Below are 27,298 nucleotides of genomic sequence, written 5' to 3'. Positions count from 1 at the left end.
TATGTACAATGCATGGGATGATCATCCAAATAGTGTCCAAAAAGTGCACAAGTTGAATCCTCACATTTATTCCGTTCACATCTGTACAGGAATGCATCTTCACAGCAGAAAACAAAACCTTTAGACCCGACTGTGGCACAACACATTCAGCCATAAATGTACAGACTTGATTGGCTCGATCCATCAACAATATTGTCATTATTCGCATATATCTGTCTCTCAAATATATTTTTGGATCTTTTCTTAAATGGCATAAAAATATGAGTGGACTCTTTATTGGGGTGCTCCACCAGTGGAAATTGGGAGCTGAGGGAAGGGGTGGCAGCAAAGTTGACTTATAACAGCTTAAAGTAAGGTTTGCACATAAAAAAAAAAATGCTTCTCAATGCGGTCCTACACTGAACAAACCTACAAGCGTCTTCTAGCATGGCTACACCGGGAGATTCATGACGGGGCTGGGGAACCATCAAAACAAAATGAGTAGGCAAACAACAACAAGAGAAAAAGTATGAAAGAACACTACCAAGGCACAGAGAGATGCAGAGTAAACAAAGATTTGACACACCGGGTTGAAGGTGAGGCGGAGGCAGTTTTACTAACCAACGCTAGAGGGCGTTCTAACAGCTCAAACGCCCAGATACTGTCTATCATAAACGATACCGGAAGTACCATATAAAGCATTGAAATATAGGATTCTCTTTTCAAAACACTGTTCACTGCAGCGGGACGAGAGGGATACAACATGTGCTTGTATGTGCGTTTGCATAATGTGCGTATGTCTTTTTAATTCCGAGCAAACGCGCCACCAAAACAGCCGGCGAGATTTGAAAAATAAAGACGTTTTTTTTTTTTTTTTTTTAAATTATCAGATGGGGTTGGATGTCGTAGTTTTCATGATGGTTTGACTTTTGGTTTTTGAATGTAATTAGTTTTAATGAGTTTTTAAAGCAAGTTTATTCATTTTTTGAAAATGTTTTATTTTATTATTATTATTTTAAATATGAAGTATTTGTCGAGTGCAAGACAATAAAAAAAATCACGTGTATTAAAGTAAACTACAATTCCCAAATGCCAATATGTAAAAAACATTTTTGTTCGAATGTATTTAACTATATTTGATACGTGCTCGGAAATATGTTCAAACATACTTGCAAGTACGTTCGAATGTACTTGTAGGCTAAATGCTACAAACATAGCATATTTATTCCATATTACTTGCACATGCATTATGGGAAAAAAATGCCAACCCTTAAATAATGCATTTTAGACATTAAAAAATCCTAAAAGTTACGAATATGTAAATTTTGACAGAATTTTTGAACACATTGGCATAAAGTGGGCCAAATGCTTCAAAAAAGTGTTTTGTTTTTTGCTTGCACACGTGCAAGCAAAATCCTGTGACATTATGGGAAAATATGCTACGTTTGTACATTGTAGCATTTAGCTTACAAGTACATTCGAACGTACTTGCGAGTACGTTCAAACATATTTGAGGACTTTCCTTCTTATGTTCGGCCAAATCGTAATACTGAATTTAAAAGGAACACCAAAAGCTCATGTATATTGACAAAAACAAAGGATATTTTCACTATAAAAAGGGTTACCGTCATTTTAGTTTTAGAAACGTTTTTTTAAAACGAATAGTTTCATATAGATTATGTTCAAAATGTTCAGTTCAAGTCGAGTTGACTTTTAGCCAAAACAAGCCCCGAGTCCTAAAACTGGCAACTTAAGCCTGACTCCAGTCAAGCCAAGTGACTCCGCTCGCCCGCCTCCGGCGTTTTGGTGTTCCCCGCAATTCCTGGGCACGCGTCGTTGTCGAGTAACTTTACTAGAGTGTGAATTATCGGAAGAAGGACACTGACATTTCGTTATAGGACGACACACGCTCGTAACTGGACCACAACAACAGCAACAACAACAACAAGGTGAACGGAGACGATGCATGACGCACGCATACGCGCGCACACGTTGGGAGCTTGAGTGGACCGCCCGCCTTCATCCACTCGGAAGACCAGAAGCAGGAAAATGGCATCCTCGGGAGACAGGTGGTCTATTTTGCATGTTTTTTTTTGTTTTTTTTTTGCTTCCTGTCTGTCTCGCTCTCCACTCCGGTGAGTCAGTCCATGTGCTTTTATTTTCTCCTCATCTGTCGAGATGAGAGTGATTGTGCTTCTCAGTCAGCTCAGAGCATCACAGGCTATGTAGTGTGTGTGTGTGGATATGTATGTGTGTGTGTGTGTGTGTGGTGGGCATCCAAAGCGCCCCAAGTGACGGACACCTTCTCGCACACTCGGAGGGGTGCAAACGCACGCTTTTGGAGCGGTTTCTCGCCGCGATCCGGAGAAAGGCGAGGGCCGCGCGGACGGCGGGAACGGAAACCCGGGAGGTCAGTCCAGCATGGCGTCCAGCTGGTCGGCCAAGTCGTCAAACATGCTGCCGATGTCATCCAGGATGGACACGGTTGTCTTTTTGCTGGAAAGAGTGGCCAGAATGATATAAGCAGAAGGGGTGGAATTGGGAAAAAAAAAATTGTGAGTGAATTGAATTGAATGATTCCACTGGAAAAATACCACATTTATAATATTGTTCTGAAAACTGAGCTGTACCCGATCCAATTGAATCCTAATCCCACTGAATGGAACCGAACTGAATCGTACCATTTTCAAATCCAACCGTATTGCACCCTATCGAGATACGCATCGAATCGTCTTTTGTTGGAGGGATGTACACTCCTAATACACATGTATGTATATAGTTAGGGGTGTCAGGCGATGATTTTTTTTTTAATCGAAATTAATCGCATGACTTCAATAATTAACTCACAATTAATCACAAATTTTATATTTGTTCTAAATGTACAATAAAATATTTTTTCAAAGTTTTCATACTCTTTTTAACATAAAAAATGTTAAACTAATATGGCTGCATTTTTTAGTCATTGATACAGTAATTTCATAATTCATAAAATTGAGTTAAAATGATATATTTTTTTACAGTACAACTTTTTAATTTTAACTCGATTTTATGAATTATTATAAAATGCAGCCATATTTCTATTAGTTTAACATTTTTTCCACTTTTATGTTAACAAGAGTATGAAACGTAACCGACGACTGGCTGCGGTTAACGGTGACTAGAATTGTTTTTATTGTACATTTAGAACAGATACGAAATTTGTGATTAATCGCGAGTTAACTAGTGAAGTCATGCGATTAATTACGATTAAAAACTTTAATCGCCTGACGCCCCAAATTTTTAATAAATGTTATTTTCTTTTTTTATTCATTGACTGCCATTGACGGCTATAGACGTCAAAAAATAATTTGAACTATTTCTATGAGTTTAACATTTTTCCCCCACTTTTGTTAACAAGAGTATGAAAACCTAGAATTTTTTTTATTGTACATTTAGAACAGATGTAAAATTTGCGATTAATCGTGAGTTAACTCGTGAAGTCATGCGATTAATTACGATTACAAATTTGAATCGCCTCTTGCCTTTAATTTTTAATAATCTTTTAAAAATAATTTACGGCAGTAAATGAATTCAATGAACTGCAATTCCCATCAGCCTCAGCGGCCACTGATGAGATTTTGAGGCCGCAGGCGCTAATTAAAGCTGTGCTCATTTCACTTGTACACTTTAACAACGCACTTGCCCTACTTGTTCAATTCATCCAAAACGTCCCGACGTAAAATCGGTTTTGGTCACACATGAACCCGAACGATTACGATGGCAAATACGTACTCATTTTGTGCATCGTCCTCTTGTATTTTGTGTTCCGCAGCTTGCAAAGCTGCCGCCAAAGAGGCGCTGGTCTCCTCCAGGCGATGTTGCGCCCCTTCCTCTTCCTCCTCTTCCTCTTTGTGCCTCTTCTGCTCCCTCTCCTTCCTCCTCTCCTCCTCCTCCTGCACTCCCAGCAAATCGATGGAGAGGCCGGCGATGGAGGAGCGCGGCGGTTTGACGGGGTGAGGGGACGGCGTGGACGGGCTCTGCGCCGGCGAGGGAGACGTCAGGGGGAGTCCCGGCGACAGGGACGGGCCGGAGGGGGCGTCGGGAGCGGGGAGGGGGGAGGAGGTGGGCGGCGGGGAGGGTTTGGGGGCGGCGGCCGCGGGGCTGGTGGCGGTCGAGGCTACCGTAGCTTTGCCGGGCTTGGGTGCAGTTGGAGGGCCGCGAGGTTTGGGCGACACGGGAGGGGGAACACGTTTTGTCTCTGCCGGAGAGAATAAGGAAGTTAAAAAAAAAAAAAGCACATACAGAATATCAAAAACTTGATGTTAATTGATGTGTCGCACCAGGACTTTGTGCCGTGTCAGCGCTATCAGGACCGGGTATGGGGACCCGCCGAGTCGGGGTTGGAGGGTCAGCTTGCGTCTTTCTCAGCGCCACCGAGGAAGGTTTGGGCGAGACCGGCGGCTTCAAGGACTTCCTGGCCTCCATCCACTCACAGCTCTCCCTCGTCTGCTCCGTCCTATCAGACGCCTCCGACACGGGGCGCCGCCTCAGCACCACGCCGCCGTTCTGCTGCCGGCAACTCTCGCCCGGACTCACGGAAGAGTCGGATTGTTTATTGCTTGTTTGGACGACGCCTTCTGATTGCTCGGCCGCTCGCTGCCTCCTGCGTAAGGTGTCGGAGCCGGTTGTCATGGTGACGACCGTGGGCGCCGCAGCGGGCGCTTCGGGGTCCCCCGAAGGAGGCCGAGGTTTCCTTCGGAGCGTCGCCGAGCCGTCTGAGATTTCGGTAGCGGAGGAGACGACGGTGGAGCGGGGTCGCGGTTCTGGACGTTGCTGGGCCGGTTGCGCGGGGGCCTCCTCGTTGCTCTCCGGTCCGCTGATGGTCCTGCGACGATTCAGGACGTCGTCCTCTTCCGATCCGAGGCCGCCTGAGCCGGCTTGGCGACGGAGTGTCGGGGGGCTGACCTGGAAATAATAAGACCGTTAAGACATTTTATTAGAATGGTAGTTGAGGTGATCTTAATTCATCATAGGGAAGCGTAGAGGCAAAATGGAGTGCTTGACCCACAAACCGTACCAGGGTGAACTGACGAAAACTGTAGTGCTTGGTGGAAACTAGGGCCTGACCAATATTAATTTTTGAGGGCGATGCTGATACCAATTTTTGGCAGAAAAAAAAATAGATTACCAATAAATTATTTAAAAAAATATACGTATAATGCATGAAAGTGGCCTCTTGGGGGCAGTGTAGTGCCGTACATCCATGGTGTACACACTTAAAGTGAGTACAGAAGAAAGTTACGATTGAATTCTATTAAAATAACTACTTTCAATCTCACATTGAGAAGAATTTGTGCCTTTGCGTAGTGTAATCTCACCTGTGGGGATGTTTTCCTAAAGCATTTGTGTGTGAATATTTGTTATTTGAAGGAAAAACACTCCCGAAGTCGATGCTAACTTCCAATTAGCATTTGAATGGGGTCCTCCCTTCACTTTTTTTTTTTTAAGGCTAGCGATCTGTTTTGTTTTTAAATATACAGTGAATGTTATTCTTATTGTCGTGTGTTTAGTTTTACAGTTAACTCCAACTTGGATGTCATTAATAAGCTTAAAGGACATTTGGGGGGGCAACAGAATAACCAGAATACCATACGCTACACATTTGCTAGTTGCTAATGCTACGCAAGCAAAATGGTGCGTTCAGGGTGCTTTCACAGCGTCGGAAACTTCGGTTGTCTTTGATTATAACATTTTAAGATGGAAACAATCGACCATTTGGCCCAATTGTGTTTTGTCAGATGTGTGAAGGGCAATAATTGGCCGATTATAATCGGCGGCCAATTAATCGGTCGGGCCCTTGTGGAAACCTGATTAAACGTGACGAAGTGTCCGCACTGAACACCTGCAGGTAGTTGGTGCTGCTTCCCAAATTCCTCGGCAGCGTTTTGGCTCCACTCACAATGGACGTCTCCAGCATGGCGGCGAGGCTGCGCACGCTCCCGGAAGCTCCCTCTGATCTCTCCAGGCCCGCCGACTCCTGAGCTCTTAAAGCCGACCCCAGGCCGCCGCAGTCGCTGGCTCGCCGCTCTCGAAAAGTTGGCAGGCCGAGAAGCCCCTCCCCTACTCCTTCTCCCTCCCCGTCGGCCCCGGTGATGGAAGAACAGGACCGCTTGGGAGGCGTCGGGGGCCGACCTTTCCGGCGAGGACGGAGCGTGACCGACGACTGGCTGCGGTTAACGGTGACGTCGTTGGCCACGGCCGAGCTGCTGCGGCACACGGTGGCGTAGCGCGAGTCTGTTTCGGCGCCAATCAGACTGTGAGTTCGCCGTCGCTCCTCCTCCTCGCTCGGTAGCCGGAGCGCCGGCACGGGGGAGTCCGCCGCCGTTGCCTGCTGGGTGGAAGGTCGCGGCCGAGCCTTAGGAGAGGCCTGCTGGTTTCGAGCGTGCGTGGGGGTTTGTGGCGGAGTTTGTGTTGGCGTGTGCGGGGGATTTTGAGGATGAGAGACGCTCGGGCGTGGTTTCGCCAACGGGCTCGGACCGCCCTCGCGCTGTTTCCTCGCCTCTGCGCGGGCCTCCGAGACGCCGCTGCCGCCTGGGCTTGACGGAGGTGTGGAGGGACTCTCTCCGGTCTCCGGACCGACGCCGCCTCTCTGTAAGTCCTTCAGTCTCCTCACTCCTAACATCAGCTTCTTCTGGTGGCCTGAGGGAAGACAAACGGAAGGAGTGTATGTAAGAAAAAAACTTAGCGTACCCATTTTCAATTCCTACAACTGGCACTGGGAAACTGGGAGGTTGAGAGTACAATTTGTGACTGAAAGACCAGGTGTTGCCTTCCCCCAAGATCTTCTCCAAAATTAGGGATCAGGGGTGGAGCTACATGGTGCCCATGGCCACCCCTTGTCACTCTCTGGCCACCCCCATACCTAGAGGGAAATTTTTTGTAGCCGTGATTTTTCTTCATTATTAATTTTATTATTAGTGTTTTTATTTTATTATGGTTATTATTATTTTATTTATTATATTATATTTTATGTATTTATTTAATTATTTATTATAATATTACTCTGGCCACCCCAATGAAAAATTTCTGGCTACGCTCCTGTTAGGGATAGACCGATAATCGGCGCCGATATTGGGCATTTTGACGAATATCGGAATCTGCCTTTATTTAAAATTTGACGGCCAATTAAAGGTAAGTCTAATACTACGGCTGCTCGATTAGGAAGAAAATCTTAATCAGGATTATTTTGGTAATAATTGAAATAATTAGGATGATCATTTATTTTTTGGTGCTAAACGAGAAAATGTTTAAACGTAAAAATATATCAAGACAAATTCAAATTCTATGAAACAATATAATTATGCAAGTTCCTTTTGGATAGTTCAAAAAAAAAAATTAGTTATTTAGAAAAAAATTTTTTTAATGTGCAAATGTATAAATTTAAACAACTCAAAAATTTGTATTAATAATCTTTTTTTTTTTTTACGGTAATGCTGATTTTGTAATTGTGGAGTATAATAATAGAAATTGTCTCAGGAAACTATTTATTTAAATTTTCAGTTACATTTATAAGAGATGCTTCTGACCCAGGGAACATACCAAACTTTTTGTTTTTGTTCAACATTAAAACAATGAAATGTGAAAGTTTAAGACTTGAGGTATTTTTAAAATTTTGGGAAAAAAATATTGACTGTAGAAAACTACAGAGAACTATGGCATTTACTTGTTGACGTTTCCATTTAACTTTTTAAGATGTACTGTCTGATAACCTTGGGAGCTCCCTGAACATTTTATTAAAAATTTAAAAGGATCTCTATTGTCTAAGATAAAAAAAATTAAAAAATACTACATTATAAAACATCTGAATAATTATTCAATAAAAATGCTTGAAGACATTACAACAAAGTCAAGATTGGCATTTGTATTAAAAAACATTTTTACGCTAATATTTCCCCCGCCCCTTTTTACTGAAAATGAATATCGGCTCCAAATATTGGTATTACTCATAATGGGCCTATCTCTATCAAAAATCCAAAATGACACATCTTACCAAGTTTGGAAATTCCGATCTCTTGCAGATCCTCCAGGCTGATGTCAGAGATGAAGTCGATGTTTTCATAACCATTCTGCACCAGGACCTGGTAGTACTGACTGAGACCCAAGTGAGAAAGGAAATCCGCCAAATTGGCCTACAAACACACACAGAGACCAAACAAGCTCATTTCAATGCGCTTAACGTCGTTTCGTAACAGGCAGCGCGTGAATCAGCTTATGAATGCGCAGCTGCCAAAAGTCCACGTATCCCGACATATCCCGTCCACTTGCAACTTGTGTAGTACACGTGAGGTCCTTACGGGCTTGTGGTCTGGCAGCCAGTCCGCCGAGGGCAACTTGCTGATCTCTGACGTTAACTTCTTCCGATGTCCGGGCTTCATGACCCCGATCGCCGTCATGTCCTTCGACGCAAACGAAAAGATCGGAAAGTTTACCGCCACCTTTACAGCATTTTGAAATGTAAAATGGCTTTATGTAGACAGTCGAGGTTTGTGCAACTTCACTGTCAAAAGAGACGTTTCAATGTCCGAATTTCACAAAACATTTGAACAAAACAGCGTGTTAGTGTGTGCTGAGAGCTCAAGAGCTCCAGCTGCATCATAACAGAAAAGTATGCAGCATCCAATACTTTGAGATTGATTTTATTCTTTTTTTGGGGCTTTTTTTTTGGTTGTTTTTCCAGACTTTGTTTTCTTCATACATGCCTTTCTGTCAAATTTCTGACATTTTTGGCCATTTATGGACATATTATGGTCATTTTTCTTCCTCTCTTGTTCCTTTTTTGGACATTTTATGGCTATCCTTTCTTACATTTTTTTTCTGCCTTTTTTAATATAAAATTTCTGGCATTTTTGTGGATATTGTATGGTATTTTTGGGGATTTTATTTTCTGTCTTTAAAAAAAAGTCAGAATTTTATTTTATTTTTTTCTTACAATTTTGTGTACATTCTATGGTAATTTTCAGGATGTCTAATGTTGTTTTTGGACATTTAGTTACTTTTTGAACATTCTCTTTTTTTGCCTTAAAAAAAAAATTATGCCCTTTTTTGTGGCAATTTTGTGTACATTTTGTGGTCATTTTCTGCCTTCTTTTGTTTTTGGACATTTTATGGTTACTTGAATGTTTTCTTTTTATGCCTTTTCTAAAAAATAAAATTTTCTGTCATTTTTGGCAATTTTATGGATATTTTATGGTAATTTTCTGCTTTTCACTTTTTGGACATTTTGGGTAATTTTTAAAACATTTTCATATACCTTTGATCTCTATTTCTAACAACTTCCAAAATTGGACTGTGACATTTTCAAAATATTTAATTATTCATTTTTTAAAAATCTAAATAATTAATTCATTTAAAGAATATGTTATGTATATGTAAAAAATATGAATTTCTACAATTATTATTATTTTTAATCTACAGGGAGCCACAGGAGAGGGACTAAAGAGCCACGCGTGGCCCCAGAGCCGCAGGTTGCACACCCCTGAGCTAGAAAAATGTCTCGATAATCTCTCGTGAGTGTTCCTAGCCCTTAAGGGGTTTACATCATACCACGGTGTCAGCTTTAATACGCATACACAGTCACATACAAAAACGCACAGTGGCACACTCAGGGACAACTACAGAACCAGCTCAGGCGAGAGTACACGGCCATGTGAGAACACAGATATGCAAATGTGGCGGACGGGATGCGAACAAGAAGCGGCTGATCGAGGCTGAGGACTCACACCAGCGGAGAGGACGGTGACGGAAACACGGGGGTCATGATGACATCATCTGGTTCAGCAGGTGGGGTGGGGGTGGGGGAGGATTTGTGAGCTGGGCTGGGCGGAGCCTTGACAAAGAAAAGGGGCGGGGCATGAGGGGGTCAGGGGTCTTGACCTTACCTCGGGGGTCATGCGGCTAACGGTGTCTAGATCATATCCCGCCGTGAGGAAGTGGGTGGTGTAGAACTGCAGCTGAAACTCACCCAGCCACGCCACTACTGCCTGCTTCTAGAACACAGAACACAGCGTGCTACTGCCTGATTCTAGAACACAGAACACAACGTGCTACTGCCTGATTGGAGAGCACAACGCACTGCTGGACAAAGGGACGATGCCACTGCCTGTTTCGAGAACACAACTCGCAACTGCCTACTTCAGGGGTCAGCAACATTTACTGTCTACAACGCCATTTATAAATAAATAAATAAAAGACCAAGAATGTGTCTGGAGCCGCAAACATTTGAACATTGCGTGATGTCACTTTTTTTTCCTTTGTAGCACTTTGAGATTGGTGAAATATAAATATAAAATTCATTATTATTATTATTGATGAAGGAAACATTTAGTCTAATGTAATGAGGGCCCAAGAGTTAATTAGATTTGCACCATAACAGAAAAGTATGCAGCATCTTCCGTTTTGGGCCTTTTTTTTTTTTACTACATTTCTGTCAAATTTTTGATATTTTTGGCAATTTTATAGACATCTAGCAGTTTTCTGCCTTTCTTCTTCCTTTTTTGGACATTTTATGTATTTTTTTTTAATCCTGTTTTTTTTTTTGCTATCAACATTTTGGACACTTTATGGTAATTTTAGGGATTTCTTCTGTTTTTGGACATTTTATGGTTACTTTTCTTTTGTGCCTTTTTTATTCAATTCTCTGGCATTGTGGGCCATTTTATTGGACATATGGTCATTTCCTGCTTTTCCTATTCCCTTTTGGAAATTTTATGGTCAAATTTGGGACATTTTTAGTTTTTTTAAAAAAAAAAAGTCAACCTTTTGTTTCTCTTTTTCTGAGAACTTAAAAAATTGGACAATGACATTTTAAAAATTTTAATTATTCTTTTTTTTAAATTTAATCATTAATTCGTTTCAAGAATATTTTATCTTTAAAAAAAAAATACAAATAAATATGTAAACTATATATTAATTTCTGCAAAAAATATATATATATTTTTTTAGAGATCCACATGAGAGAGACTAAAGAGCCACATGTGGCTCCAGAGCCGCATGTTGCAGACCCCTGGCCTACTTCTAGAGCACCCAACACAGCTGTACGCTTCTTTAACAGAGACAACAAGGTATCACCATCACTGACTTATTCTAAAACTAAACATTTCTCCCAGTTTCTATGCATCTAGAGCAAAGATATACCACTGCACGCATTTTAGGACAGAGACAACAAGATATCACCGACTGATTCTAGAACTAAACACGCTACTCCCTGCTTCTAGAGCCGCTTTGTTGTTACATGTTAGGGAACTGTACTCACTGCTATTTGACATTTTCACCGGTTAGTTGACAGGCTACAACAGAAAATAGGAGACCATACTTGAATACAGAACACAAGATTTAGGAAGCAAACCACATGAAAACGCTATTCTTCAAATCTATAGGCGCCGTTTAACAGCAGGGTGAAGGCGTACTGCCGTCACACTGTGGCAAGCTGTGATGTAAAAAAAAAAAAAAATGTTTAAGTGCTAAAACAACATTATCTGCAGTGCACAATTCAGAAGAATGACGATGGGGGAAGAACACAATGTGTGCAGAACTCTCTCTGGATCTCTACAGGTAACAAAAAAAAAAATCTCAAATTCTTCAGCAAATCATTCCTTGTGGGTTTTTGGACAACATGGCCGCAATTCAAAACCAAGAATGTCCAAAGACAAACAACTATTTAAACATCAGCTCACCCCAAATCACGCTAGCTGGCTGTCACCTTGTCTTGCGTGAGGACACAAAAATCCCTCAAGCTGAAACTTTAAGATGGAAGTGTGCCAGAAGAAAGGACAAAACTTATAATTTGGGGCAGATATGTTTAGCAGAGCCCCAAAAAAAAAAAAAAACACGATCTGCATGTCTAGATTGCTCTCATTGCTTTTGGTAATTAGGGTGAACTGACCCTTTAAATAGCTTTTGGCACACGCGCTGAATGATGTCCGCGGCTGTGTCCGAGATAATTCCCTCATTTACCGCTCCCTGCTCCATTCGGGGAGGCTGATGTAAATGAACACATGGGGCGAGCTGGCTCAGCAAAGTGAAAAGAAGTCACTTTTCATTTTGCCCGCACGGGTAATTAGCATCCACAAGGCACTTGAATGCATTTCCTTGATCAAACATACAGCATGCATCAGAACTGGCTGCATGCTGTCAACAGTGCAACATTGAGTCATTAATTAGGTTTAACGCAATGAATTTCTGTAAATAGTGAAACTCTGTGAGAAAATGACCCCCCCCCCCCCCCAATTTTTTTTACGGTGGTTCCTCAACTTCCTTGAATTTAAATAATACTGTGAGCAAGCCTGTATATCAAATCAATTTTCTCAATTGAAACGTAATTAACCTGGTCTTAAAAACCATCTATTATTTTTAGATTATTTTTTTTTATTAACTTTGAATTAAAAACATAATTTAAAAAAAAGGTGAACTGTGTCGCAGCACGAAAGTGAAAGTCAACCCAGCTGACTCCTCCGTGTGCCTTTCTGCCCGTCTCCATGGCGACAGAGGGAGGCCGAGGCGTCGCGAGCATCCTCAGGTAAGAAGCGGCGGCCACGCCCACCCGATACCGTCGCTCCCTAAACCAAAGGAGTGCGAAAACAGCCCAAAAAACTCACTTTCCCATCGTCCTCCTCTGCCTTGCGCTCGAATGGCCGCTGCTCGTGAACAGCGGAAGTCGAAGAGCCTTGACGACAAGGTGAGGGAAAACACAGGGGAAAATATGTTCAAATTAAACCATACATTTAGTAATTATATAGTATATAAAGCTTTCTCTCTGTACATTTGAGCTAATAAAAGAAATATATGCCTAATCAATTTCAAACAAAAATAACATGTAGCTGTAATTACTTTTATTTGGATACTTGATACCTTAATGGTACGTCATTTACCAAAAAATTACATTTTCTGTCCCATTTATACAGATACAATTGATTATGATACTGCTAAATTTACCAATGTAATAATAATATGACAAATGTGCTTTATAGCAAAACAATCTATATTATATATGGTATCAGGTTAACTTAAAATTTAGAGTTTGCATTTTTTTTTTAAACACTTTTTTTTTGTCATACCGTATTTGCTGAAACAGTAGTAGCACATTAGAAAAACGATCATTATTTTTTTTTAAATTAAATAAAAAGTATTCGATGGTGTTCTATTGCTATAAAAACATGGAACCTATCTAGAAAGATTAGAATCTCTTCTTTCATCAGGAAAAAAAAGTATATTTTATCTGTTTCCGTTTTGCAACAATTAGCATTAGAATATAGCTAAGTTTCATTATTGTTCACAAATCTATTTCAAATTGTGGGGAAAACATCTTTTTTTTCAACGTGGCCCTGGTTGATCTCTTTTGCGCTGCTGCCACCTGCTGGCCGTTTTTGTAATAACTACCATTGCTTCAACCGTTCTGTGCAGTTGAGAGGCTGCATCAAAGCCTCCCTTCTGTATGTTCTAGCATTTAAAAAAAAATAAAAAATTAAAAAAACGTATATATACGTCTCTGGAACACTTAAAGCGTTTAAAATAGAACATATTTATACGTTTTTGGGAGCAAATGAGTTAAGAAACCACCATGTCTGGGAAAGACGACTAATCAAAGACTCATGAAGCATTAGTGCTTCCACACTATACATAAATGCATTCATTAATGACATTTTAGAAATTTACTAGACATACTGGACATCATTTTGTACAACCCTTGAGATCTGACTTTAATTTTGACAATGACTGATTAACACAGAAAAATACATCACTTTTTTTGTTTTACAGTTTCATGGAGACAAGTTATTTGTGAATAAGTATCTATATGTGCTTCGCCTGGTATATTGGTTTATATGAAAAAAAAAATTGTGTGTTCTTTTGTTGTAAAGAAACCAATAAAAAAATTAATAAAAAAAAAAGCCTTTGTTTTCACGCTTGTAAATCTACACGTCAACTGCCACTGGAGTCTGATTAGAACAGACAGACGGCCTTTAGAGAGATCAAATGATGACAAACGTGATCCACATCACTGTGTGTGTGGCACGCTATTTCGGGACGTCTTGTATTTGTGTGAGATGTTTTGATGCTCCGGAATGGTTGCGTTTAATCGCATAAGACGTTGGCGTTCCATTTAGGAATCACCGTTTTTGTCGAAACTGACTGAGCGATAACAATGGGAAACACTGCAGCCACATTTGCGTGATGTTTTGATTCTTACTCGCTGATTGCTCAACGGACTGAGACTGCTCCAAGAGATGCTCCTTGGCTTTTACCGACTGGGACAGGACGGTGGCCAGGAGCTAAAAGAATACAAGAAACACAAAAGCAAAGGCACTCAAAATAAGTGCTTCCAACCAACATTAGGTACATCTGTACAATTGGCAACTGTAGTATCTGTGACGTTGAGTGTGTATGGCTTTAAAAGACGGAGCCTGGCCTGGTGAGTGATGTGGGTGTCAAGGAATGAGAGTTGTAGAGTTGGCTTGCTGTTAAGTGGCTAACCCGTGAGCCAGGTTGCGTGTTGAGAGTGAGTTGTCACCATTGGCAGCTCGTCAATTAGCTAGCATGTTAGCGATCATGGATGTGCTGTTGCATTTTAATTCCCATTTTAAGTGTGAAATGATTGCAATCAAACACACACACTCAGACACATATTGAAGTAAGAAAGGCGTCTTGTACCTTGACCCCCTCAGCTTGTGCGTTCAGACCCGGAGCGTTAAGGCCATGCGTGTTGACTCCCGGCGTCAGTGCAGGATGAGGACTGGGTGCGGGCGTCGTCAATACATGCGTGTTTCCCGAGCCCTGCAGGCTGCTCGACGAGCGAGCGCTTCCGAGGCTGCCCACGCTGCCGCTGCGTTCGCTCCCTAGAGAACAGAAGTGGTAAAAGTACACCCACTTAAGTAGAAGTAAAAAATAATAATAATAATACAGATTCTGAAATTTACCCAAGTACAAAAGTTTTACTCGTTTGTATTTTGACTTTACGTGCAATATCCATTTTGATCAACTGGCAAAACAGGAAAAAATATTCCATTTATGCCCACAAAATTAGTTCTCCCTTTTATTAAATGCTTGTATACAAGCACTTGGCAATTTAATTATTCACTATAGTGAGAAGATGAAGAAAACAGGGCTAGTTAGCGTTGGCTCGACGTTAATGCTAACATCGTGAACTGAACAGCATAAAATCTTGAATTAGCAAATGATGAAAATACTGTACTTGAATGTAATAGCATAGTCGCCAAAGTCACATTGGAAAGTTGTTGAAAAACAAGAAAAAATAATTCTTCATTATATGTTAACAGAAAGCTAAAAACGACTTAGGCATTTAGCTATGTGGCTAACGATTCGAAAAAGCTAACCTGAAGCTGGTGTTTCCTTCTTTCCACACAAAATTATATTTCCCTTTTATTAAATTGCAAAGCGTTCGTAATGACAAGAAGAAGAAAAAATGTTACATGTTCAGTGTTGTTGTGTAAGGGCTAGCTAGCGTTGGCTCGACTTTAATGCTAACAACTGAGCAACAAAAAATCCTGAATTAGAAAATGATGAAAATACTGTATGTGTTACTTGAGTGTTGTCAGCCTAATAGCAAAGTCCCATTAGAAAGTTGTTGTAAAACAAGAAAAAAATAATTCTTCATTAATACGTTAACAGTAAGCTAAAAACGACTTAGGCATTTAGCTATGTGGCTAACGATTCGAAAAAGCTAACCAGAAGCTGGTGTTTCCTTCTTTCCACACAAATTATATTTCCTTTTTATTAAATTGCAAAGCATTCATAATGACAAGAATATATATATATATATATATATTTTTTTTTTTACATGTTTAGTGCTAACATCGTGAAAAGAGCAACAAAAAAATCCTGAATTAGAAAATGATGAAAATACTGTATGTGTTAAGTGTCGTCAGCCTAATAGCAGAGTTGCCAAATTCACATTGGAAAGTTGTTGGAAAACAAGAAAAAAATTATTAATATTGTAACAGTAAACTAAAAACGAGTGAGGCTAACGATATAAGACGGATAATTTAAAACACCACAAGCTGGTGTTAAATAAATGAAAACCAACTAAGTCTGTTGCTGTCACTGTTACTGCTCCCTGCTTCACGTTCCTTCACGTCTATGCTGTCCCTGTTTTTCACTGATTATAAAAAAATCTTCATTTTTTTGGGTCATGTTTCCATCCGCCGAGGTTGAAATAGTAACATGCCTATTTTGGCAAATTCAGGCGTAGAAACTGTACCCTACATCTGTTTTCAAATCTAGGGAGTACAAGTCAAAACTAGATATTGGAGTAAAGTGCTACTTCCCACCACTGCGAAAGACAGCATGCATGAAGTCTTTTTTTTTTTTTTTATCAAGCGCAAATGTTTACCTGCAAGCGGTTTGCGGAGTACCCAGATGTCCTCACTTGTGCTGCTCTGCTGGCCCAAAGTGGGAGAACCCTGAGGACTTAACTCGGTGGTCCGAGAACCTGTCACACACGCAAAAGCGCACGCACTCATGACCACAAACATTTTCTGTTAAATCTCTCTCTAATACACAGAAGCAAGAACCAGCATGTGAACCCTTTGGAATGTGCCTGCATTTCTGCTTAAATTGGACATAGAATGTCATCTGAAATCACAATACCACACAAACAATTATATTATATTATATTAATTAATAATATTTGTTCTTGACTTACTGTCTAACCAGCATCTGGCGGCTTGTGTAATATTGCTTAGTTTAGACTGACGTTATTAAAGAGGTGATCATTTTTAAAATATGTCCATTATGGAGCATCTGAATAAACTAGAATATTGTGGGAAATTTCATTTCAGCCATTAAATTCAAAGAATGAAGATCTTGCAGTACATTATAAAGATTCATCACTCGTAAATAGAGTGAAATATTTCATCATTTTATTTGTATGATTTTGATGATTTAGCTTACAGCTAACCAAACACAACGCCGTTAAAGTTATATCGACCAGTAAAATTACTGCTTCAGTTTTGCCCTAAAACTGTTTTTGTATCGGCTACAATTGCAAAAGTAAGCATTGTTTGCATGCTATGAAGCCGAGCAAACAGCTTTATGTGTGGGAGGATTAAAAAATAAAAAATAAAATCTTAACTCTCAGATCACTAATATTGTTTTTTCTCTCTCGCTCTCCAAAATTGGATAATCCTCAGTGAGAAAATCCACATTTGGATTTTGAGCTATTAACATTGTTGCAAAGTAAGAACATTGTTGGCACAGCATCACAGGGAGACAAATTGTTTTTTGGCAGCTGTTTTAGCAGCAAATGATAACGACCAACACAATTCCTGATACAGTAAGTTTTCTTGAAATGCATACCGTTAAATAAAGTTCGTCCAAAGACCGGCCTGGGGGGGGGTCATTTAACTCGTTCAAACCCAAAAACTGATAAATACGTTTTTTAATACTTTGTCATTCACTCTCAAAAACGTATTTAGACCTTTTTTTATGTTGTTTAATGCTAAAACATACAGAAGGCTTTGATGCAGCTTCTGACCTCAAGAGGTTGCTTAAAGCATGGTAGTTATTGCAAAAAAAACGCTCAGCAGATGGCAGCAGAGTATAAGAGATCAGCCATGGCCATGTTGCAACAAGCTCTTTTAGCCAGTGTTTTCAACAGGTTTGTGAATAATGATATAACTATTTGCTGCAAAATGAAACAGATACAAATATACCATTTTTTTCCTGACGAAAGAAGAGAGTCTAATCTTTCTTTTGGTAGGTTCCATGTTATTATAGCAATAGAGCACAATATTCTGTGGGTCAAAATCCGGGAGTGAAGGGGGTTGCTTCAGTGAAAATGGCCGGGAGTGAATGAGTTAAGGGCTGCTGCGCGTTTGGTTAGCTTTGGCTTATCGCAATTAGTCTTAAATGATTCACACTAGTGGGACAGTGAGAGTTGTAGCCAAAACGTTCTGTCCGATAATAATAGTTTTGAACTTGACCGCTCACAAACAAAAAGTGACGTGGCCCTCTGAGAAAAGTAACCCTGACCTAAATATTTGAACACTGATAAAGAACATGCCTTATTGACTATATTGACTAAGAATCAATCTTAAAAGGTTACTATGAAGTGTACTACTGTATGTACCTGTCTGACTTTGCTGCTCCTGAGAAGTGGAGAGAGGAGGAGGAGGAGGAGGAGGAGCAGACAGAGGAGGAGGCGGAGGAGGAGTGGAGAGAGAAGGCGGAGAGATGGGAAGAGGCACGTACCCGAACGAGGAGAAGCGAGGGAGGGATTGTGCGTTGGGGTGAGGGGTGGGAGGGGAGGGCAGGTGCAGGGGCAGAACCTTGGAGGGCGGGTACGAGTGTCCGTTGAGCGAGCCAACGGGACAGGGGTTGGGCCTGCGCAGTAGCAGCGTGTGGCACTGCTGGGAGGGGGATAGGCCTGGGCTCGAGCCAGGAGGATGATGAAGAGGAGGAGGAAGGTGCAAAAAGAGATGCAAAACAACAACACAACACGACAACTCATCAGTCCACTTAAAAAAAAAAAAAAAAAGATAAAGTAAGAGTCATCAGAAGAGAATGTATGAGAAAAGAACATATCCATATATCCACAGGGAATATACTCATATAAAAGGTCAAAAAGAAGAATAGTACCACTGAAATAAGAAAGGAAAAGCTAGTCAAAAAGCATCGATCTCCACAATGTGCGACTTTCTATCCATACATATTACCATTAAAACATTTGAGGCTCACTTCACTTTCGAATGGGAGCGTATACGAATTGTGTGATTTCATGGAAATCGTCTGCACACTTTTGAACCACAGTGAAAATATATGGAGATAGATGCCATTTCCACCACAAAAGTGACGTATGAACAAGCAGCACAAGCATGCGAAACAGTGGCCTTCATCACAAAGCATCACACGGGGGGGCTCTCTCCTCATGTGAGCACGCCGGTCACATGACCTCAAGACCAAGAATAGACTTTTCATTTGACATGTGATGAAGCTGGACGGAACGATTATGTCAGCAAATCTTCGCACACAACACTGGAACCTTCATATATGTTGTTGAGTGCCACTAAAATTTGGGGGGATATGCTAGCAGGTGGGCAGAGTATGTTGCTTTAATGGCAGCCCACCAGGCATCAAGAGTCTTGTAATATTCGTTGCAATAATTTTTCCCCCCAAAACATGGTTTCATTACAATATATTACTGAATTAATTCATTTATTTAAAATAATACAATACAAATGTATTTCTGTTATTAACAATTGTATATTAGAAGAAGGAAGAAGTAAAGGAATAACGCAGAGCGCTAACATTAGTCGCTAACTGCTAGGTAGCTAGCCCCCCAAAAAAGAGAGATGGACAAGGCACAGGTATTTCAAATAATTTTGAACAGAAAATGAACAGAAATGTCTTTAATCCATTCCAGCTTCCCTCAAAATCACAGCAAAAATGTTTGTGCTATCCTTTTTAATAAGAAAATTACCAGTGAGTGACCAAAGATGTACTCCAGTAAAACACTAGAAAACAAGAATAACACCATCCACTAACATTAGCAGCTAACCACTAATTAGTTGGCTCCATCTAGTAAATAAACTTGGATGCGCAAGTGTAACTGGACATTTATGTGTTTTATAACATATTAAAATTGTAACAGTTCGAGGCTATTTTTTTGCAATACTTATTATTTCGAAAGAAGGGAGAAGAACATGAGAACAGAGGAATAACACCAGCAACTAATATTAGCAGCTAACCGCTAATTAGCTAGCTGCAACTCTTACAAGACATAACTGAAATGAAACTTTTTGGTATACCGTTCATTATTTGTCAGTAAAGAGATATTTTATAGGTTTAACATATTGGTGTAGTTATTGGGAAAAGCGGAACGTGAGGAAAAAGAGGAATAATAATCGTATTATTCGCTAACATTAGCAGTTAACTTAGCTACCTTCAGAAAACTTAGTCACAACTTTTGTTATAGTTGTACACTAGTACCTAGACTTATGAGTGCCCCAACATTTTTTTTTCAGTTTTCCTCACCTTGCTCTGTCTTGCAAGTTGTAAAAAAAAAAAACAAAAAAAAAAAAACACGGACATGCTGTACTTTCAGACACTCCAGCGCTAACAACCACATGTCAAAGTTATACGTAACATCCATCCATGATCTGAACCCTGTTGTTGTTAAAGTCAGCTGACCGAAATGAAGCAATTGTTTGTCTTTTTACAAATTGCAGCTTTCGCAATTTTGGAAATTGCGTTTGAATTTGACTAATGGGTAAAACCCTGACAATATTTCAAACAAAAGAGATTAATGAGAGGCAATTAAAGGTTGCTTTGCGATGAAGACCTCCGTAGAGTTTTCAGGTTCATTCCATAGACTGTATATCATATTTGGACAGCATGAATACATAAAGTCAAATCACCCATTATTGTTGGGGGGGCGTGTCCATTGCCAATCTACTGTCTATGGTTGCATTCATTGGGTAGGATGGAATAATAGGACGAGCAAACATGGAGAGGAGGAAAACGGGTTGAAGTGAGGTTTTTGGAGGGGAAAAGCTGTGATTCACGTGTTAAAATGGCCAATGACGCTTGTAACTGTCTAGTACTAATGATCAACTAGAGCTACGTTAAGAAGGCTGCTGACCACACACACACGCGCGCACACACACACACAGCTATGGTGTGGGTGGTCACCTGCCCTCTTGATGACTTCCACCATGTTGGACGGGAAGTAGCCCACGCGGTCATTTCCTGTGCGGTTATCGTGAATGCAACCCTTCCATCGGCCGTCCGAGTGCTGCTCTAAAACCTGCCAACACAAACAAACTCCTATTTTAAGACCACAAACGTGCATAATAACAACATTTAAATTTAAATAATAATTAATTGAGAATGTGATGATGGTTTAACTTGGGGGGGAAAAAAGTGATTTGTAGTGATGGAGACTTGAAGGAATATATTGCAGTTCACATGGGGGATCGCTATTTGTTTTGTACCGTAATAATGTCTCCGGCTTTGATGTTGAGGCTGGTGAGGTCGTAGTTGTTGCAGTAATCCTTCAGCGCTCGCACCTGCATGGCGGCTGACGCGTCTGCAATGCACAAGTGAAGCTAGGAAGATTCAGCCGCTGAGAGGAAGCAGTCGGCGAAGGGGGATTTGCAATCTCACTTCAAAGCAAAAGCGCCTTCCGTCGGGAGCAGTACCGTTTTCATTTTGTCCAAAAACAAAAAGATTTAAAAAAAAAAACTTCACGCATATCAAGAGTGTACAGCAATAAATGCATTTACAAAGCATCCAGAGCAGTCAGTCCCAACCAAGCCGATGTTTGAAATGATGAAATTTCCCTTACAGTAATGAGTTAATTACTTCAAAAATTATCTTTGTTAATCTATCTATACAGGCACAAAAAAAAGGTCAAACATCAATAAGCATATCATTTAGACATGTATTTATGGCAAGTTGTAAAATGTCTGAAAGTCCTCTTGTTTATGTTTAACAAATATAAAGCATCATCAATCATGCTGTTTCTACTAAGTACTGTCTCAAATGTTCTATAATTTTAATACTGTAAATGTATAGGATTGTATGCCAAGAAACGTTTCTTGGGAGGAGCAATATGGCGGCAGCTTCAAAAGTCTTGGCTTATCGGCTATCCAGTTATGGATATATATATATACAGATCAGTGGTTGAAATCCTGTACTTCCTGTTTACAATATTCTTCTTTCCTCAAATTTACACAGTCAAACTAAATAGTGTCATCATCTAATGGCTAACAGTTGAATTACACCGTAAAGTGAGCGAGACAACAGACGAGTAAAAAAAATGAGAAACCCATATATATATATACACAGATCAGTGGTTGAAATCCTGTACTTCCTGTTTTCAATCTCCTTCTTTCCTCAAATTTACAGTCAAACTAACCAGTGTCATCATCTAATGGCTAACAGTGGAACTACACCCTAAAGTGAGCGAGACAACAGAAGAGTAAAAAAAAAAATAAAAAAATTGAGAAACCCATATATATATATATATATATACAGATCAGTGGTTGAAATCCTGTACTTCCTGTTTTCAATCTTCTTATTTCCTAAATGTACACAGTCAAACTAAATAGTGTCATCATCTAATGGCTAACAGTTGAATTACACCCTAAAGTGAGCGAGACAACAGAAGAGTAATAAAAAAATTAAAAAATTGAGAAACCCATATATATATATATACAGATCAGTGGTTGAAATCCTGTACTTCCTGTTTTCAATCTCCTTCTTTCCTCAAATTTACAGTCAAACTAACCAGTGTCGTCATCTAATGGCTAAAAGTGGAACTACACCCTAAAGTGAGCGAGACAGCAGAAGAGTACAAAAAAAAAATCTGAGAAACCCACAAAGGTTATACAGTATAGAAATAGTGCTTTGGTGCCATCATTTGACATTTACTGCCAAATGAAACAACACTCGAAGAATTGCGGTGTGCATTTAAATAACCACATAGTTTAACCTTTAGTTTGTTAGCTTGATGCTAATGTTTACCCATAATTGGGAACGCCATAAAAACATCCCTCTTTTTTCTCTACTATTCCTCTACTCTTCGAGGATCTGAGACCAGCTGAGGAGCTCCCTTACTGTGTTTTGCCAATCGATAAGGATTATTTGCAATTTCTTTCTTACGTTGTGACCCAATAACGTTCAAAAAAGCCCACCTCTGAGGAGTTGCTTGATCTCGCGGCTAGCTTGAGTCGTGGTGAACTGGTTCACGATGTCCAGCGCAGTTTGACTCAGAGTGTTCCTCACCCCGGCACTGATTCCACTCTGAGTGAAGAAATGACAGTAATGCAGTATTCAATGAGTTTCTTTATAGTTTGTTACTGCACCATTGTTGTTTCACTCGTAGCTTTCTTGTGCCTCCCATATCAACCCTGCACACCTTTGAACATTTAATACAGATGATTTGAGATACAAATTGCGAGCATGGTTATGGAACAAATTCAACTCATGTCCCAAGGCGTCGCTGTCCTTATTTGATAACACTAAAATTGTATTCCTTCCTTCAACCAGGGCTTCCTGTTCACTTGCCTGCATCCTTATGCTTCAAATGTAGAATGTTCTTCCAGTCTCACTTTCACTCCAGTGAGTCACTGCAGCCTCGCTCTCATCCAGAAGGCTGACAACAAAAGCTCCGTAATGACTTTTTCCGGCTAATGTCCTCAAAATTGCATCATCTCTCGAGCGTGACAAACATTGCCCAGCCTGACATATTCCGTCAAAAATCTGTCAACGCTCAACTTGTTTTCTACTCAGACCGTTTTGCACGCAGGCAAGGCAAAAGAGGCGGAAAATAATGAAGCTGAAGGAATCTGAAGGTGACACAGGATAAGAAGAAGGTTGTCGACAGCTAGCATGCTAGGCTGTTTCCTACTAATGAGCTAATAGGCTAAGCTAACATATGCTAGGCTACGAAACACACGTTTGTGTAGGTACAAAATAACTTTATTGATCCAAACAAACATAAAATACAATAAGACAAAAACAAAGAGGAAAAAAAGTGGTTTATATCTTTGTTAACATATTAATATTACCATTAAACCAGGGGTGTCCAAATTATTGCCTTGCTTTGAGAGTTTTCCACTTTTTATAACAAGCTAAATCCAATCCATCAAACAATTATATAATGTCTCTATATTAGTTATTTTGAAAAAAACACTACATCACAGCTTCCTATTGAAGGTAATTAACAAAATAATTTTGTCTTTTTCAGGATTTTGAGGCGACCTGTGGCCCAGTATCCCACTACAAGACCCGCCACTACACCGAGCAGCATCCGACTCACCTCTCCACATTCAGAACCAAAACAAGAGCAATCTTACGGTAAGTGATATGTTCACAAATCAGACCTTTACATACCTTGTGTCAAAGTGTAATTTTAGTGTTAGCATCGTCAGGGGCGAACTGACGTAGAGAGACTTACCTCAAGCAGGAGGCGCACTACCTCTGTCTTCCCACAGAGGGCAGCCTGATGCAGAGCTGTACCAGACTCCGACTGTCTGTTGATGTCAATGCCAGCCTGAATCAGCAACCTGCAACACGTATAATAAATACCCTTAAGTAGAATGGAGCAATTGAAACTTTAAAAAAAAAATGTTTTTAACTTAAAGTGTTTGATGCCGTAAGTAGAGTTTTCAGACCGTATTACGTCGATGTGTCCGTTCTTGGCAGCGAGATGGAGAGGCGACACTCCGTTGGGGTCGGACGGTTTGGGCTCCAGCATGGCGGCACACATGTTGCTGCTGAGCAGGAGCTGAACCACCTAACGCAAATATATAATATTGGTTTGAAAAAGTGGATAAAATCACGCGTTGTACACCGGCTCACTCAGAAATAGCATGAATGGACTTTCAGTTAATGTGCCATTTAAGCACCATCTTTTCTAAATAGGCTTCAAGCTGCACAAAAGAGCAATCAGGGACAAGGCACGCAATTAATTCAGCATTGTAGTTTTTAATTGAATGTCTTCTAATGCTGGATGAGAGCTGTTGAACACTGTTGCTGATACAAATTCAATAAAAAAAAACCCCAGCTATATTTAGTTTTGAACACATCATGGATAATGTCATGTATTTGTTAGTCACGGTGTTAATGTTCTAGATGCCTTATTGAGCTACATGAGAGGTGCAAAATATTAGGAACAGCTGTCGGTATGCTGCACCGTTACACAGCAGAAGCACAATAACAGGCATATCATTAAGTTAATACCTTACAGTTTTGTTCTGCCCAACCAGAGGACAGAAAAATGTCATCCCGGATGGCCTTGTAAGAAATCTAAAAATTTTAAATTGAGTTACGTCATCCAGCACTTCTCATTCTGAAGGCTCTTGGAAGATTACACTCGCATGACAAGTAATGAAGAAACTAGATTAGGAGGGCCAAATACAGGAAGATGGAAGGATGCCAGGGCCAATTTAAAATTGTTCGACTTTAATTTATTAAACATGCTAAGATCAATCCACTAGTAAATTATATATTGTTTATATTTTCTGGTGAATATGATAAACTTGATTATAAACTCTTTGTTAACGATATTTAATACAGGTTAATACAGTAGTTAGATTTTTCCAAATTTTGGGATGTATCGCAGCCGAATACCATTTCAACATTCAGAAACAAAACAAGAGCAAACTGTAAAATTGAATTATTTTTATTCACCACAGTGTTTTGAAGAGTAATTGAGTTGGTTGTAAATAAGTTATTATTTGTATCCTTGCATATTTGGAAAAGCTCTACAGTAAATAAAAGTTATTTTTAGCATATGCCGCGGGCTATTGAAAAATTAATGGTGGTCCGCAAAACGCCCCCGGGCCGTAGTTTGGACACCTCTGGACTACCCTGAAATTAGTTCAACTTCAAGGAACAACTCTTGGAATTTAAGGTCATTCTTTCTTATAGTGTTCCATGTGAAGGCCTTGCTGACCCTGACCGCTCACCACTGCGTTACATGTGACGTTTATTTTCCTTGCTACTCACTGCAACACGTCCAAATTCACAGGCGAGGTCCAGCGGCGTTTTTCCGGCGGTGTCCGAGATACACGTGTTGGACTGGTGTTGCAGCAACATCTCCGACTGTAAACGCACAAAGCGGGGCTTGTAAATGTCACGCTTCCTCAGAAAAGCCCGATGAGGCCCAGACGAAGAACACAAATTGGCCCAAGGGCACAGGTGTTACCCCGTCATAGTGTCCATGCTGAGCAGACAGGTGGAGCGGGATCTGTCCCTCGTCTGACTGCCCGTTGACGGACGAGCCTGCCTTCAGCAGCATTTTCAGCGGTTCGGTCTTGCCCTGCCAGGCGGCGTAGTGCAGAGGACGCATCCCTGCGCAAATAAAGGTGACACATTTGAGCACACAGATACAAGGAAAAGTTGAAATTAAATTAAAATCAATGAATTTCTGGATCAAAAGGCAAAAATGCGTTCATAGGATCAAATCTACAGTTTTTCTGGTACGTTCCTAAACACACACATTCATTCGAAAACTTTGAAATAAAATGTATATTTTATTGGCTGGTAATCAGTCCAGACTGTTCATATCAAGTCAGCTATAGGGATTGATGTCCATTGTGTTCCCGCTCCTTGTTGCTAGGCAGAGTTCATAGGGCTCAAAAGTCATTGATTGCCCTGTAAGCCATTTATACATCAATGACGCCTACCGAGGCTGTCAGAATGACATCATAGGGGCTGACTCAGACAGACAATAATTTCTCAATTACAATTACAAATACATACTAGGCATGGGCTGATATTAGATTATGACGGTATGATAACCGTGAGCAAAAACAATGCAGTATCATATTAAAATCACAGCTCTAAAATGACCTTTAAAAAAAAGAAAAATTCCCCCCCATTGAACAGTTTTTTATTTTTATTTTTAAAATAGGATATTTGGTATATTAAAAACTTTTATCGTGTTAAGTATACATAAATAAATAATGTGTTTCTCACCATTGGTGAGCTATTTTTTAGAAGAGACCCGTGGGCTACTCATGTTGTCCTTGGGGCTTAGTAGTGCACAATGGCACCATGTTTTGTTTTGTTTTTTTGTTTTTAAGGACATTGCACATTCATCCGAAGACAACTGTATCTCAGCTGTTTTCATTTGCACCCATTAAAAGAGGTGAAAATGACAAATTGTAGTACCAATCCAGTTTCTATATTTCTTGTCTATAAGGTTGGTGAGCTGGACCCTATCCCAGCAGACTTTGGGGTAAGAGGCGGGGTACACCCTGAACTAGTCGCCAACCAATCACAAGGCACATATAGACAAACACTCACTTTCACACTTCTGGACAATTTTAGAGTCTTCAATGAAGTTAAAAAGCATATTTTGCGAATGTTGGTAGAAGCCACCGAAAACCCTACATCCAGTAATGTATTTCTACATTAATACGAAATTACATACGAAAGCCACTGTGTTCAAAACGTATTTTCCTTGGAGGAGGTAATACAGTTTGCAGTGAGGAGCACCAGATGATGTCTCCCTCAGGCCTCCCCCAGGATTTTCCATCAAATTTCTCTTGCCACACTCCATGACCCTGAAATCACAGTGCGTGTAGTGGAGGAGTGTCAACGCTCACGGGACCTTTTAGACAATCTGTTTGTAAACAGAGAGGCCAGGATGGGGAAAACTCTACCAAAGGGTCCTCAACAACCTGCCCCATGAAGAATGCATCCAAATGGGACCAACATGTCGACAAGCTAGCGAGAGCCCTCCCAATCGCAGCCACCGAAAAAAACCTTCAGTTGTGACTTAAGTGATGAGCCACATCATTGGGCTGAGTCAGGAGGA

General features: G+C 40.3%; 1 protein-coding gene across 5 annotated transcripts in view; it reads right to left on the bottom strand.

The window, feature by feature from the left end:
- Positions 1 to 52: 52 nt before the first annotated feature.
- Positions 53 to 27,298, bottom strand: part of LOC144055047 (caskin-1) — a 40,836-nt gene continuing 13,590 nt past the window's right edge. The window contains exons 4-22 of one of the 5 annotated variants that reach the window (XM_077570660.1): positions 25,682 to 25,827; positions 25,483 to 25,578; positions 24,147 to 24,268; positions 23,930 to 24,038; positions 22,665 to 22,773; positions 20,961 to 21,055; positions 20,659 to 20,773; positions 18,098 to 18,394; positions 16,361 to 16,459; positions 14,662 to 14,846; positions 14,201 to 14,282; positions 12,612 to 12,679; positions 9,897 to 10,001; positions 8,313 to 8,414; positions 8,009 to 8,147; positions 5,861 to 6,657; positions 4,299 to 4,923; positions 3,751 to 4,216; positions 53 to 2,475 (exon numbers count right to left, since the gene is read on the bottom strand). In XM_077570660.1, coding sequence (XP_077426786.1) covers positions 2,391 to 2,475; positions 3,751 to 4,216; positions 4,299 to 4,923; positions 5,861 to 6,657; positions 8,009 to 8,147; positions 8,313 to 8,414; positions 9,897 to 10,001; positions 12,612 to 12,679; positions 14,201 to 14,282; positions 14,662 to 14,846; positions 16,361 to 16,459; positions 18,098 to 18,394; positions 20,659 to 20,773; positions 20,961 to 21,055; positions 22,665 to 22,773; positions 23,930 to 24,038; positions 24,147 to 24,268; positions 25,483 to 25,578; positions 25,682 to 25,827 — 3,842 coding nt within the window. In that variant the 3' untranslated portion in view covers positions 53 to 2,390. Of the gene's footprint in view, positions 2,476 to 3,750; positions 4,217 to 4,298; positions 4,924 to 5,860; positions 6,658 to 8,008; positions 8,148 to 8,312; positions 8,415 to 9,896; positions 10,005 to 12,611; positions 12,680 to 14,200; positions 14,283 to 14,661; positions 14,847 to 16,360; positions 16,460 to 18,097; positions 18,395 to 20,658; positions 20,774 to 20,960; positions 21,056 to 22,664; positions 22,774 to 23,929; positions 24,039 to 24,146; positions 24,269 to 25,482; positions 25,579 to 25,681; positions 25,828 to 27,298 lie in introns of all 5 variants that reach the window. The other 4 variants (XM_077570659.1, XM_077570661.1, XM_077570662.1 and 1 more) reach the window with 4 other exon arrangements.

Source organism: Vanacampus margaritifer, chromosome 7 (genome assembly GCF_051991255.1).
Source record: "Vanacampus margaritifer isolate UIUO_Vmar chromosome 7, RoL_Vmar_1.0, whole genome shotgun sequence".
NCBI lineage: Eukaryota > Metazoa > Chordata > Actinopteri > Syngnathiformes > Syngnathidae > Vanacampus > Vanacampus margaritifer.
Note: the sequence above shows the minus strand (reverse complement) of the source record. Positions and strands in the feature narration are given on the sequence as shown.